At 46.3% G+C, this 14727-nt stretch overlaps 1 protein-coding gene across 1 annotated transcript; it reads left to right on the top strand.

The window, feature by feature from the left end:
• The first annotated feature begins 6763 nt into the window (after positions 1-6763).
• Positions 6764-12221, top strand: LOC119720882 (serine-rich adhesin for platelets-like). Its single transcript, XM_038190748.1, has 6 exons — positions 6764-6818; positions 7332-7556; positions 7682-8326; positions 8780-11092; positions 11566-11805; positions 12184-12221. Exons 1-6 carry the CDS (start codon positions 6764-6766, stop codon positions 12219-12221), a joined length of 3516 nt encoding a protein of 1171 aa, XP_038046676.1.
• Positions 12222-14727: the final 2506 nt, after the last annotated feature.

The following is a 14727-nucleotide window of genomic DNA, read 5'->3' as shown; positions in this document are numbered from 1 at the left end:
AGAGGGGGAATCCCTGAGATTTGTAATCCTCTCAGGCCCTTTTATCTACCCTGGGACTTTGGCCCTGACATTCGGTGATTAGAAGTCTAATTAGCAATAATTTGAGCCAGTGGAATGAGTGGAATCGGAGTCAGGAATCGCCTTGCTCCCGCATTCACCAGTGTCCTCGCTATCATCAGCCCCTTTTCTCCGACACTTGTTCTGTCGCTTGGCTCGATGATACCCCAGCCAGTCAGCTTCCTCTGCTGCTTCAACACCCCCGATACTATGGACTCGTGTCCCGGTGGAATGTGGACTGTCTCTTCCACCAGCACACGACAGCAAAAAGAACACGAAGACGTTTCCTTGCATGGAATTGTGTGCTCCCCGATACGAAGTTCCATCCGGTCCAGATCCAACTTGCTTCCCGTGGTGAGTAGGTAATTCATCCCGAGAATGCCTTGGTTGGCTATCGAGCCGACGATGACTTCAACCTTGGTACAATTGCCCCCAATTTGCACATCCATGTATGCGCTGCCTTGCACCGGTAGCGGCGTACCATCAGCCTGACGGATGACCTCTGCCATTGGTAGCAATTGCGTTTTGCTTTCTCGCCTCATCTTGTCAAACTCTTCTGTGGAAATAATGGTTTCTGTTGACCCAGTGGCTATCATGAACTTGATGGGATATCTGCCGATGTTCCCTTGGACGTAGACACTGTGGGCATGAACTCGATTGTTTACTGGTGGGGAATTCCCTCTTGGCTCGTCTTCACGGTGACGTTGGCTGGATTTGGGTCTGGTGGTGACGACCTTCCCATGACCCGCTGGGTTGGCCCGCTGGCGTTTCCCGAAGCTCGGCTCAGCTTCTTCGAGGGACAATTCCGTCTGAAATGTCCCAGGCCTCCACAGTTGTAGCATGCTTCATTCTCAAACATGCTCCTTTCTCTTCCCTCTTTCTTATTTCCTACATTGCTTGTTCCACTCTCGTCTTTCTGTGGGGATGAGGTCTGAACCTGCATTGCCTTGGCCAGACCAGTCACCATCGTCTGCAATATATTCAGCTGCTCTGACATGGCCTGTGTCTGCCGGTTGAATTCCTCCCTAGACACAGTCTCCACCTGGCGAGTAGCCCTCATGTTGCGCTCCTGCCTGCCACCATGGTTCCGCTGTCGCTGTCTCTCGGAATTAAGGAAGGACTCTGTTTCAAGCGCAGCCCGTATTGCGTCATCTAAACTCTTCGGGTGAGCCCTGAAAATTCCCACCCGCACTTCAGCATCTTGGATGGCATCCATGAAATGCCCCTTGGCCAGTCTTTCTCGGGAATCTCTGGGAAGCTCTGGGTAAGCCAGTTCCGTCAGACGGCGGATACCCTGGCCGAGTCCTTGAAGGCTTTCATTCACTCCCCTAGTTCTGCTCCTTAATTCCGACAAGAATCTCTCGGCCTGTTCTCCAGGTCCAAATCGCCGATCTAACCTTGTAGTCAGTTCTTTGTAACTCAGCTGCTCGCCCTGATTTCCATCTCCCAGCACCTGTTGGGCTTGTCCCTTCAAACTAGCTGCTAAGAAGTACGCCTTCTCCTCAGCTGTCCACGCATTGATCGTGGCGCAAGACTCGAAGTGTGCCTTATAATCCCGCCAAGGGATGTCCCCCGAAAATCGATCCGGGACAAAACTCGGCTTCCGTTGTGCTCGGTGATGGGTGTTTTCCTCTTTCGCGCTTGCTTTCCCTCCTTGTTCCACCGTGGGCCCAGGTTTCCTACTCTGGATCGTCGTCCCTTGCTCCACCTTCGTTGGAGAAGACCTTTCTGGAGGCTGTTGCTGGCTCGACGCACCCTTTGCAGCCGAAACCTGGTGCCACGTGCCTGCCCGCTCACTTGAAATCGGCTTGTACGTGCTTCCCACCTGTCCTTGCCCTCCAGCTCTGGCCCAGGACAGGTCGCCAGAAGTGGCGGTGAAGACTTGTGTTCCGCTCGCAGGTTGCATTACCGTTGCTGCAAACCCCGGCGAAGTCCTCATCCCTGCCGTCATTGTGCTGAAAACCAGTGGCACATATGCCCCAACGGCAGTAGTTCCTGGTGCAGACACAGCTCCAACTTCCAATCCACTCGTTGGGAGTTCCTTGTGTCTTGCTCCCTCCGGGTTCCAGTCCCTGATTCCTCCGATCGTTGCTGGTTGCCTGTGGCCTATTGCGGCTCTCGTCCTCTGCCCAAATGGATTGATTTGAGTAGACGCCTGCAGTGGACTCTGCATCCATGCAGCTGCACTTGACTCTCCGGCGTTGCCCATCCAACCATGCTGGGCTGCTTCCTGCCTTTTCTCCACACTGCTTGCAGCTTGATCCCTCCACCGCTCCGGAACAGTTCCTATCATTCCAGTGAACCCACTTGACGCTATTTCAACGTGCGCCATGGTTGTAACTGGATAGGCCTGCTGCTGAGGCGGTGCTATGATCAGCTGATTCCGACGCTCTTATTAACTGGCATGTTGTACCCAGATGCCACTTGAAGTGAAGTATCGCTTCCCCGGTATCGAAATTCCACTCCCGAGTCGACTTCATGCACATGAAGACTCGTTGGTGTGACGAGTCCTGGCTCGTCTCTTCGCTCCATCCTGAGTGATCCCGCTCTCCTTGTTATTCCCTAGTAGATCACTCCCCGTGCTTCCACTGTAGTCCTTCTTGGTGGATCCCACCGCTGCCACCAATGTGACGTTGTCGTGCCAGCTCTCCTTCGTCAGGCTGGTTTGATAGGTAGCGTGCCGCCTCGATGGTGTCCAGTCCCCGCAGCGATGGGCCACGGCACAAGTTATCCTCCGTGGAATACCGTCAGTGGAATCCTCGGTGGAATACCGCCGATGGAAGGTGGAAGGGGTTTGTGGAATGGGATTGCGGAAGGGGAGTAGGGAGGGGGAATCCCTGAGATTTGTAATCCTCTCAGGCCCTTTTATCTACCCTAATTAGCAATAATTTGAGCCAGTGGAATGAGTGGAATCGGAGTCAGGAATCACAAACAATGGTCAAGCCTTTAATCAATCCTCATTATCATCCTTATTTGTCTAGTATTACTTGAACCCCAATTACTTGTTCCAATCATTAAGTTTTCGCTTGAATCATCTCTGAATCATCTGCCTAAAATCCTGTCGTGCAGCTGCTTTTATACCCCTGAGTTCACCCGGTAGCCTATAGCCCCAATACAAATTCAGTCTGCTATACAATAGTGCCTGAGTCCAACTGACCAATCAGCGATCAGGATCTGCCAATATGCAAAGTGTGGGTGACTCGATGTAATACAGTCATTATACAGACAGTGGTTGCATTGAATTTATGACATACACTTCGTGCTCCGTCGCAGTATTGATCTAAAGGGAGGAATCAGGATGAATTGAAAATACACGGTCACTACATTTGCTCGTAACCAACTGTTTATTAAAAATGAAAATGTCCCTTTAATGTGAAAACGACCTCCGCTTCCACCATGCCAACTACGCCCAGCGTTGCAGTGATATTGACCAAACGCTGACAAACACAGCTCTGCCCAAATACTCATTTCTTTCTATTTATTCAGTTGTCCTTGCAGGATGGAAAGGAGTGATGTTACTCGGACCCGTTCCTGAGACGAGGGAGGGGGGATCAAACCTTATAGTGGAACCTTTAACATGCAGAACTTGTAAAAAACAATAAAGTGCCTAACAGGGTCGTGCTAGTTACATGCATGTTTGTAGCGTACCGCGTGTATGGTTCATCATGTACGGCTCAGCAGCAGTTTTTAGCGAGTGAGATAAAACAGGAGTAATAAGCCATTTGCGAGTTAAATTTGAATAAAAATCTGTTACGCTGACTTAATCCAATGCTTTGCTCGTATTAGCTTTGCATTCTCCCGACCAAAGACACTATAACTATATCACGTGATCTGGCCGGGCCAGCCTTATGGTAGCGCACCCCCCCCCCCCAGCTCTGGAATGGTCTGGTGTCTTTGTGCCATTCTCACCCATTGTGAACAATGTATTGGTGCTGAGCGTCTCTTACATACGTAACTATGCAAGGTTTTGTCCCGAATCATGTGATTAGCAACTTGTCTTTGGTCTGGAGAATCCAAAGTTAAAATGTGCCAAGCATTCTGAGCAAGTCAGTGTACGAGACGTTTTTCAAATTTATATCCCAAAGGATATAGGTCACTCGCAAATGACTTATTGCAAAAGGAGTGGTATCTTATCGGTTTCCTATCGGTAAACGCAAGGATGTGGTTACCGGGGTGCTCAAACCCCTGGACACCCAGCCAACACACATAATAAGGCGATGTTGGTCCGGTTTACAGTTGTGTGATGAGTAAAATGCAGGACATTTCGGTCGTACAAATTACTTAACATGCATGTAATAATTTCAAGTTTAGTACAGAAGGCACTGACATTTACTCTCATATAAACAAACACTTTTATATAGATTTTGTATCTTACGGAATTCTTGCCCTACAATACTTTACCGGTGAATTTCACATTAGTCCTCCACTAGATTTCTTTATGTCTAAATGTCACATGACATCATTGCCATTATACGTCACGAGGCCATTGGCGAGACCGTTATGATAACATCATCAAAATAAGTATAACAAAAACAAATCAAAAACAAAACGCAACGAACGGAACTTATCACTGAGCGGGAGGAGGAGGGGAGGAGTTCGTTCGAACCCCTGTCACCCCTCCCCTCCCGCTTACGAGCCTGTTACTGTTCAATGAATAATGAATCACTCTCACCGTCTCACGAACCATTGTGACACACATTTTGTGCCTATTTTGTACAGGTTGGCAGCAATGGACAAGCAGCATTTTCCAGGAGACAACAATCCCAGGTATGATTGAAGATTTACCTGCTTAGTGATAACAAACAGACAAACACAAAAAGTCATTGATGACCAGAAATCAATCAAACAATAACATGCATTGTTGGTATTTGTTTTGCAATTGACCTAGACTGACAACATCAAGTAGCCAAAACCGAAGACCTAGACTTGAATTAGATATACGGGTATTGAATTATTCATGACACAAACACTGTAGGCGCACAAATATAGAAAAACCAGCAAGTGAAGACAAAAAGGAAATAACAACAAAAGGACCCCCCCTAAAAAAGGGAAACAATGGATCTGTTATTGGAAAGTGCTCATATTTGTTGTATTTTACTTGTAATTTATTGTTTCCGATGCCCCCATTGTGCACTCATTCTAATTTCCATTATGCTTTCTAATTTTCATGTGCTCCCCCCCCCCCACCTCCTGCATAAAAAGCTGGATACGCACGCTACTGATATCAGACATCAGCCAGAGCTATGTAACAAAATAAACATGTATTTCTCTCTACCAAGCATCAAAGCAGAGTATTAAAAAAGAGGTTGAACTGCTTTGCTTGCGTATTATTTTGTATTATTATTATTATTATTATTATATTTTATTTATATCTTTTTGGCATTGAAACCAAGGATTTTTTCAAAAGTGTCCTAGGCACTAGCTAGAAAGCCAGAATAATCCTATAAGAAAACGACATTAAGAAAAAAAGTCACGGTTCTAGAGGTAGGAGAAAAACCTCAGAAGAATATTTTGGGGAAAACCCACAGAATCAACTAGGGATTGATAACCCAATCCTCATGTGGACCTGGACATGAATCCAACCCAGGCCACAGCGGTGGAAGGCGAGGAAATAACCACTGCGCCAACCTGAATATTCAGTATTAAAATATTTAACTAAGGAAAAAGGAACCACTCATCCTCCATTGCCATTTTACATAGAAGCAACATTGAAGACGTAGCCCGGCGAGGATGGATTTTGATCGATCGGCACTGAGACTGTTTACAATACTATACCATACTCTTAAATACACAGAGCCTATAGATACAGGTAACACATGCGAACGTTTTGTGGGTTATTATCTGAAGGGGCCTTTTCACAGGAAAACATTGTTGACATTTCCTTGCAACAATTTTTCTTTACGCTTTACGCTGCCATTGAGTTGTCGTTGACGTCACTGCCACATGGATAGCCATACAGCTGAGAAAAACACCCTACGGTTGGACTTTGGATGTCTCGATGGCTGAGAAAATCGTTCGTTGCTAAGGAAACCGTAAAACAAGTAAATAGCGCGGTTGATTTGCAGTACACGGCCAGTCACGTATAGGCCTAAGCCACATCAAGCTACCACATTAAACAAAATTCTGAATCACCACCTCTCGGTTCCAACAATCGGTTTATTGGGGGAAAATGTCAAGCAAGCAAATGGGTCGCGAAGTGTTACGTAGACTACTATTTCTCTCCGCTGCCATGATGTGTATTCTCGTCGTTGGTACTGTACAATCACAAACTATATACACGGGTAATTTTACATTTGTGTTTATTTGCCACCTCAAATCATTCTTCTATTTCCACCTATCGTATCGGTTAACTAATAATAATAAATGAAAATAACTGGATTTATATAGCGCCAAATTACCGAAGGATGCAATGCGCCAGAAGGGAACAAAATGAAAGTATGAGGAAAACCAGCTACTGTTTGGCAAAGAGGTGGGTCTTGAGTCCTTTCTTGAAGGATAGTGCAGCATCAGTGTTTCTGATGGAGACAGGCAGAGCATTCCATAAACGGGAGGCAGCAATGGAAAATGCCCTGTCACCGGACTTTTTGTGAGACTTGTCAACCACAAGGGATATGGCATCAGAACTACGAAGGGAGTATGAGCATTCATGGATTGTAAGGAGAGAACATAGGTAGTCAGGAGCACGGTGATTTAGAGAATTGTAGACATGGACGAGTGTGCGAAATTCAATGAGTTGCGCGAGTGTAATTGTCTGAGAAGTGGTGAGGTGTGGGAGTGTTTTGGCATCTGAAAGATTAGCCTAGCACATCTGTTCTGGATTCTTTGGAGGCGAGATATGTCTTTCGTGGATACACCATTTAACAAACAGCACCCGTAGTCAAGCTTGGACAGAATCAGAGCATGGACTGCATTGTGGCAGGCATTGAAATCGAGAAATCTCCTGATACGACTGAGGTCGACTTAGTGATACGACTTAGTGATACGACTTAGTGTATGTGCAACCTCGAACCCTATGGAAAGAATTGTGTTGCTTCGAAGCCCTTGCGATGAGGTTGAAATCTAGACTCTTCAAATGACATTTCGTCGTCAACTTCTACTGATTAGCCAGGAAAGATGGATTGAACAACAAGTACACCGCAAACACACCACATACTACACAAGTCAATCACTCAAACTCTATCGACCTTTGTAATTCGTTTGTGTGAATTTTAGTTGTTTAGTCAGGCAATTGTTTAGTAGTTCATTTTTAATGGATATCTCACCATTTCTTACAGAAAGTGTACAACCTAGCCAAGCACCAGATTGGACAACAATACCACCAACTGTAGCAGGTGGTGATGCCACCACAGCAGCAGCGGTTGGTGATGCAGCTACAACAGCAACAGGTGAAGATGCAACCACAGCAGCAGTAGCAATTGGTGATGCAACAACAGCAGCAGCAAGTAGTGACACCACCACAGCAGCAGCAGGTGGTGATGCAACAACAGCAGCATCAGGAGGTGATATGAGTACAGCAGCAGTAGTTGGTGATGCATCAACAGCAGCAGAAGCTGGTGACGTCACCACAGCAGCAACAGGTGCTGAGGCAACTACAGCAGCAGCAGGGGTGATGCCACTACACCAGCAGCAGGTGGTGATGCAACTACGGCAGCAATAGATGGTGAAGCAACAACAGCAGCAGCAGGTGGTGATGCAACCACAGGTGGAGCAGGTAGTGATGCAACAATAACAACAGCAGCAGGTAGTGATGCAACGACACCTGCAGCAGTTGGTGACGTCTCAACAGCAGCAGCAAATGGTGATGCAACTACAGCAGCATCAGTTGGTGATGGCACCACAGCAGCAGCAGGTGGTGAGGCAACTACAGCAGCAGCAGGTGGTGATGCTTCGACAGCAGAAGGTGGTGATGCAACAACAGCAGCATCAGGAGGTGATGCCACCACAGCAGCAGTAGTTGGTGATGCTTCGACAGCAGCGGAAGGTGGTGATGCCACAACAGCAGCATCAGGTGGTGATGCAACTACAGCAGCAGTAGTTGGTGATTTAACGACAGCAGCAGCAGGTGATGACACCACCAAAGCATCTGCAGGTGGTGATGCTTCGACATCATCAGCAGGTGGTGATGCTTCGACAGCAGCAGCAGGTGGTGATGCCTCGACAGCAGAAGCAGGTGGTGAGTCCACCACAGCAGCAGCAGGTGGTGATGCAACTACAGCAGCAGCAGTTGGTGATGCAACGACAGCAGCAGCAGGTGGTGATGCAACAACAGGTTGGTTTGTCCTAACGTATATACTATTTTTAATGCAAAAGGTTTCAAAATGTGTTCTTTGTGAAATGCGATATTTATTTACCGATTAGTGTACATGCAATTTCGAACCCTATGATCCATCAACGAGAGAGAATTGTGTTGTTTGGGCTGCTTCGATGCCCTGGCAACGAGTTTGAAATCTAGACTCTTAAAATGTCATCTCGTCGTTGACTTCTACTGATTGGCCAGGAAAAAATGGATTAAACAATATATTTCAAATCATAACTAATAGTATTTGTAGCCAGGTCCTCACACGTAAACCACAAGTACACCACAAGCACATCCACATACTACACAAGTGAATAACTCTGACTCGATCAACCTTTCTGACTTGTTTGAGTGAATTTCAGTTGTTTAGTCAGGTATTTGTTTAGTAGATAATTTTCAATGGATATCTCTCAACTTTTCTTACAGAAAGTCTACAACCTAGCCATGCTACGGATTCAACAACAGTACCACCAACAGTAGCAGGTGGTGACACCACCACAGCAGCAGCAGTTGGTGATGCGACGACAGCAGCTGTAGGTGATGCAACAACAGCACCAGCAAGTGGTGACGCCACCACAGCAGCAGCAAGTGGTGATGCAACTACCGCAGCAACAAGTTATGGTGCAACAACAGCAGCAGCAGGTGGTGATGCTTCGACAGCAGTTGTAGGTTATGCAACAACAGCAGCAGCAGGTGGTGATACAACACCAGCAGCAGCAGGAAGTGATGCAACTACAGGAGCAGCAGTTGGTGATGCTTCGACAGCAGTAGCAGGTGGTGACTCCACCACAGCAGCAGCTGGTGGTGGTGCAACTACGACAACAACAGGTGGTGAGGCAACTACAGCAACAGAAGGTGGTGATGCAACAACAGAAGCAGCAAGTGGTGACACCACCACAGCAGCAGCAAGTGGTGATGCAACTACCGCAGCAACAAGTTATAAGGCAACAACAGCAGCAGCAGGCCGCGATGCAACAACAGCAGCAGCAGGAAGTGATGCAACTACAGCAGCAGCTGCAGTTGGTGATGCAACGACAGCAGCAGCGGGTGGTGACACCACCACATCACCAACGGGTGGTGAGGCAACTAGAACAGCAGGAGGTCATGATGCTTCGACAGCAGTAGCAGGTGGCGACTCCACCACAGCAGCAGGGAGTGGTGATGCAACTACGACAACAACAGGTGGTGAGGCAACTACAGCAACAGCAGGTGGTGAAGAAACAACAGCAGAAACACGTTATGGTGCAACAACAGCAGCAGCAGGTGGTGATGCAACAACAGCAGCAGCAGGAAGTGATGCAACTACAGCAGCAGCAGTTGAGGATGCAACGACAGCAGCAGTAGGTGGTGATGCCACCACAGTAGCAGCAGGTAGTGATGAAACTACGACAACAACAGGTGGTGAGGCAACTACAGCAACAGCAGGTGGTGATGCAACAACAGCAGCAGCAAGCGGTGACGCCACGACAGCAGCAGCAAGTGGTGATGCAACTACGACAACAACAGGTGGTGAGGCAACAACAGCAGCAGCAAGTGGTGACGCTACCACAGCAGCAGCAAGTGGTGATGAAACTTCCGCAGCAACAAGTTATGGTGCAACAACAGCAGCAGCAGGTGGTGATGCAACAACAGCAGCAGCAGGAAGTGATGCAACTACAGCAGCAGCAGGAAGTGATGCAACTACAGCAGCAGCAGTTGGTGATGCAACCACAGATGCAGCAGGTGGTGACACCACCACATCAGCAACGGGTGGTGAGGCAACTACAGCAGCAGGTGGTCATGATGCCTCGACAGCAGTAGCAGGTGGCGATTCCACCACAGCAGCAGCGGGTGGTGATGCAACTACGACAACAACAGGTGGTGAGGCAACTACAGCAACAACAGCAGCAGCAAGTGGTGACACAACCACAGCAGCAGCAGGTGGTGATGCAACAACAGCAGCAGCAGGAAGTGATGCAACTACAGCAGCAGCAGTTGGTGATGCAACGACAGCAGCAGGAGGTGGTGACGCCACCACAGCAGCAGCAGGTGGTGATGATGCAACTACGACAACAACAGGTGGTGAGGCAACTACAGCAACAGCAGGTGGTGATGCAACAACTGCAGCAGCAAGTGGTGACACCACCACAGCAGCAGCAGGTGGTGATGCAACTACCGCAGCAACAAGTTATGGTGCAACAACAGCAGCAGCAGGTGGTGATGCAACAACAGCAGCAGCAGGAAGTGATGCAACTACAGCAGCAGCAGTTGGTGATGCAACGACAGCAGCAGTAGGTGGTGAGGCAACTACAGCAACAGCAGGTGGTTATGCAACAACAGCAGCAGCAAGTGGTGACGCCACCACAGCAGCAGCAAGTGGTAATGCAACTACCGCAGCAACAAGTTATGGTGCAACAACAGCAGCAGCAGGTGGTGATGCAACAACAGCAGCAGCAGGAAGTGATGCAACTACAGCAGCAGCAGTTGGTGATGCAACGACAACAGCAGCAGGTGGTGACATCACCACAGCAGCAGTGGGTGGTAAGGCAACTACAACATTGGGTGATGCAACAACAGCAGCAGTAGGTGGTGAAGCCACCACAGCAGCAGCAGGTGGTGATGCAACAACATTAGCAGCAGGTGGTGATGCAACTACTACAGGTGGGTTTGACACTACCAAAGCAGCAGCAGGTGGTGATGCAACTACTACAGCAGCAGGTGGTGAGGGAACTTCGGTAGCAGCAGGTGCATCTTCAACAGGTTGGTTTGTCCTTACTTATCTACAAGCTTTTTAATGCAAGAGGTTTTTAAAAAATTCTTTGGTAAACGCGATATTTATTTATTTACCTATTATAGTACGTGCAAATTCGAAACCCATATACCATCAACGAGAGAGACCTGTGTTGATTGTACTGCTTCTATGCCCTGACGACGAGGTTGAGGTCGAGACTCTTAAAATGTCATCTCTTTGTGGACTTTTTTACTGACTGGCCGGGAAAGATTAAAACATATAAGGATTAAAACATATATTGCAAAACAAAACTAATAGTAGTTGGAGCCAGGTCCTTACAAACCACAAGTACACCACAAGTACACCACATACTACACAAGTCAATCACTCGGACTCGACCTTTAATTTGTGACCCGTTTGAGTGAATTTTGGTTGTTTAAGCAGGCAGTTGTTTAGTACTGGTAGTTAATGTTTAATGGATATTTCACACCATTTCTTACAGAAAGTCTAAAACCTACCCAAACACTGGATTCGACAGCAGTACCACCAACAGCAGCAGGTGGTGACGCCACCACAGCAGCAGCAAGTGGTGAGGCAACTACGGCAGCAACAGGTGATGAGGCAACTACGGCAGCAGCAGGTGGTGATGCAACGACATCAGCAACAGGTGGTGACGCCACCACAGCAGCAGCAGATGATGAGGCAACTACAGCAGCAGCAGATGGTGAGGCAACTACAACAGGTTGGTTTGTCCTAACTGATGTACTATTTTTTAATGCAACAGGTTTTAGAAAACTGTTCTTTGGCAGACACGATGTTTATTTACAAATTAGAGTCGTCCCTATAGTCCATCAACGAGAAAACTTTGTGTTGTTTGCACTGCTTCGACACACTGGCCACGAGGTTGAAGACAAGACACTTAAAATATCATCTTGTCGTGGTCGTGGAAGATGGATTGAAAAATATTTTTCAAATCAAATTAAAAGTAGTGGTAGCCAGGCCCTCATAAGTAAACCACAGGTTCACCACAAGTCAATCACAGGTCATTTAGTCTCAATGCAGTCACACGCAGCCTCGTCCTCAGGAGTTACTTTAATTTCAAACTCATTTCCAATACTAGCCGGTGGGAGGAAAACCTTCTTCCTGTATCCTGTTTGATACAGCAATAGCAAGTAACGAATTTAGATTGTGATCTTGGCATTTTCATTTCAAACGTACATTACGTATCTTTATGTTCAACCGTGCATTATAATCAAACTCCAATAAAAGTGATACCTGTCCCCCACTATACCCCCTCCCTTTTTCACACTAACACCATATTAATTGCCCTCCCCTCTCTCTTTTACCCTTTCCATTTGCACCTGTTCTCCACTCTGTCCCCTTTATCACCCCCTTTCCCACCAATATCGCATTCACACACTACTCTCCTTTATTACCCCCTGCCTCATTCCTTCCTTCTAACCCCATTTGTTCCTTGCCCCTACAATCCTTTGTTCCCTCATCCCCTTTCATCTAACCGGCACTGGTCTGCCACCCTCAGATAAATCCCTCCTTTGTGTTTCTCCCTCCAACCCTGACCACAAATTCGTAGCCTTGTGGAGACTCACTTACAATACGGAACAAAACATTGTAAAGGTCTCCACAGGGCCATTTCTATAGATGAATAAGGTTTTCACGAAATTGATATATGTCAATGAATGAACGCTATCTCCAATAGCATTCTCATAGCATTCATTGAGGTATGGCAGTCCGATAGCAGTCCGATAGCATGTCAGGAAGCCAAATTATTTAAATGAGCTATAGCATGCGCATGCTATTAGGAATGCTTTCATAGCATGCAGCTGGAATGCTATGTGAATGCTATGTAAATGCTATTATTGCATGCTACGTGAATGCTATGTGAATGCTATGTGAATGCTATGGTGAATGATATGTGAATGCTATCGTGACATGGACAGGGCCGGGCATCCTACAATTACAAAATACATTTTCAATGTCACAATTCACCCCAAATTACTCTTGTGTTAAAGCTTTATCTAATAATTTTATGCACTGAACCATTCTTAACAACACATTTTGAAATTTAAAAAACCTATGATGTGGACTGCGATCAAAATACATAAAATTACAAAAAAAATTTTAAGACTTTATCAGCCTCATTCTTTGGTGTACGTACAAACATCGAAACACTTTGTCTAACATTGTCATGCTTATAAAAGCAATGGCCAGAAATTTGATGCAACTATTTCTGCTTAATTTGAATTATCTTTGAAGCAACCACCAGTCACTTTTATATTTGGCATCACAATTTAAAAACAATTACATGTATTTGTGCTTCATTCAAAATTTAGCTGATTCAAAAATTCAAACATGGAGGAATATTAAGGAATATGTTTAATATTAAGACTTCACATCTCAACACCATGAACACCAGCATGCTCAAAACCAAAATAAAATTGTCTTCATCAAGCCAAAAATTGAATACCACCACAGCCTAGTAGCCCAAACTGTACACTTACCAAATACAAGCTGTTTGTGAGTGTGTTGCACGTGTATGGAGGCCTCCAAACTGTTGCTTTGAAGTTTTCAATTCCAAAGACTTTAGTCCATTCAGCCAATCATCCAGTGTACATGTATTTTGTCATGTACAGGTTGAGTGCATGCATGTGAACATGAAATTATGTCCACAAGCATTCATACCATAAGCTAATGTCCATGATTTCTACAATTTCTTGCAAGACTATGTGCAGCCTGCTGCACTCTGCGCTGACAATATTCAACTGACTGCAGTTTTTCAAATTTCTCACACTGACCGTTAATCTGTGGAATGGAAGGTCATCACTGTGTCATGTGACTTGTAGTCCATGATACGATAGGCTTATATATTGGAATGCTATTTGCAGGCTATGTTGAGCCACGAAATGCTATACTTTAAAATTATTTTACAACTGACTGCTAAATTGGAATGCTATACTCAATTTGCAGTCCTCCCTCTTTCACTTGCATGCTATGTGGAATGCTTTGAAGCTCGCATGCTATTTGGAATGCTATTTTCATACTGCTATCGAGAATGCTATATGGACTGTTAAAGTTAGCAGTCATCAAGTCATCATCATCTGTGAATGCTATGTGAATGCTATAATAGCATGCACATGCTATTGGACTGCTATTGGACTGCTATTATAGTTCGGTAAGGGTATGCACCCAATTTCACGAAGCGCTGCGACGTGTTATTAAGCTGCGACGTGTAATTAAGCTGCCCTCAGGTCGACCTTGCAACGACACAGATCAGTCGGAGACTGACTTTTCAGGATCAAGCTGCGCCTTAGCTACGACCGTCGGGAACATATCAGTCGCCGATTGATTTTTTTTGCGACCTGAGTGTAACTGCGACGATATTAAGACGATCGGAATTAGTCGGCGCTCAAAGAAAATCTACAGTCGCAAGAGTAAAAGCATTTCAACTTCTACGACGACGTCATGCGCGCATCAAGATCATCTTTCGTTGTGTAGCCAATCAGCAGCACACTATGCCGGCGTTCCACGTTCTGCGCAACAATACGCAGTAATATAGCCAAAATATACGTTTTAAACAGCGCCCCCATGGAAAAATGGTGTCCAGCCCCCCCCCCCCCCCCCCCCCACCACCACCCCCTTTCACACA

This window comes from Patiria miniata, unplaced genomic scaffold (genome assembly GCF_015706575.1).
Source record: "Patiria miniata isolate m_02_andy unplaced genomic scaffold, ASM1570657v1 HiC_scaffold_9, whole genome shotgun sequence".
Classification (NCBI taxonomy): domain Eukaryota; kingdom Metazoa; phylum Echinodermata; class Asteroidea; order Valvatida; family Asterinidae; genus Patiria; species Patiria miniata.
This window is presented reverse-complemented; position numbering and strand designations above follow the sequence as displayed.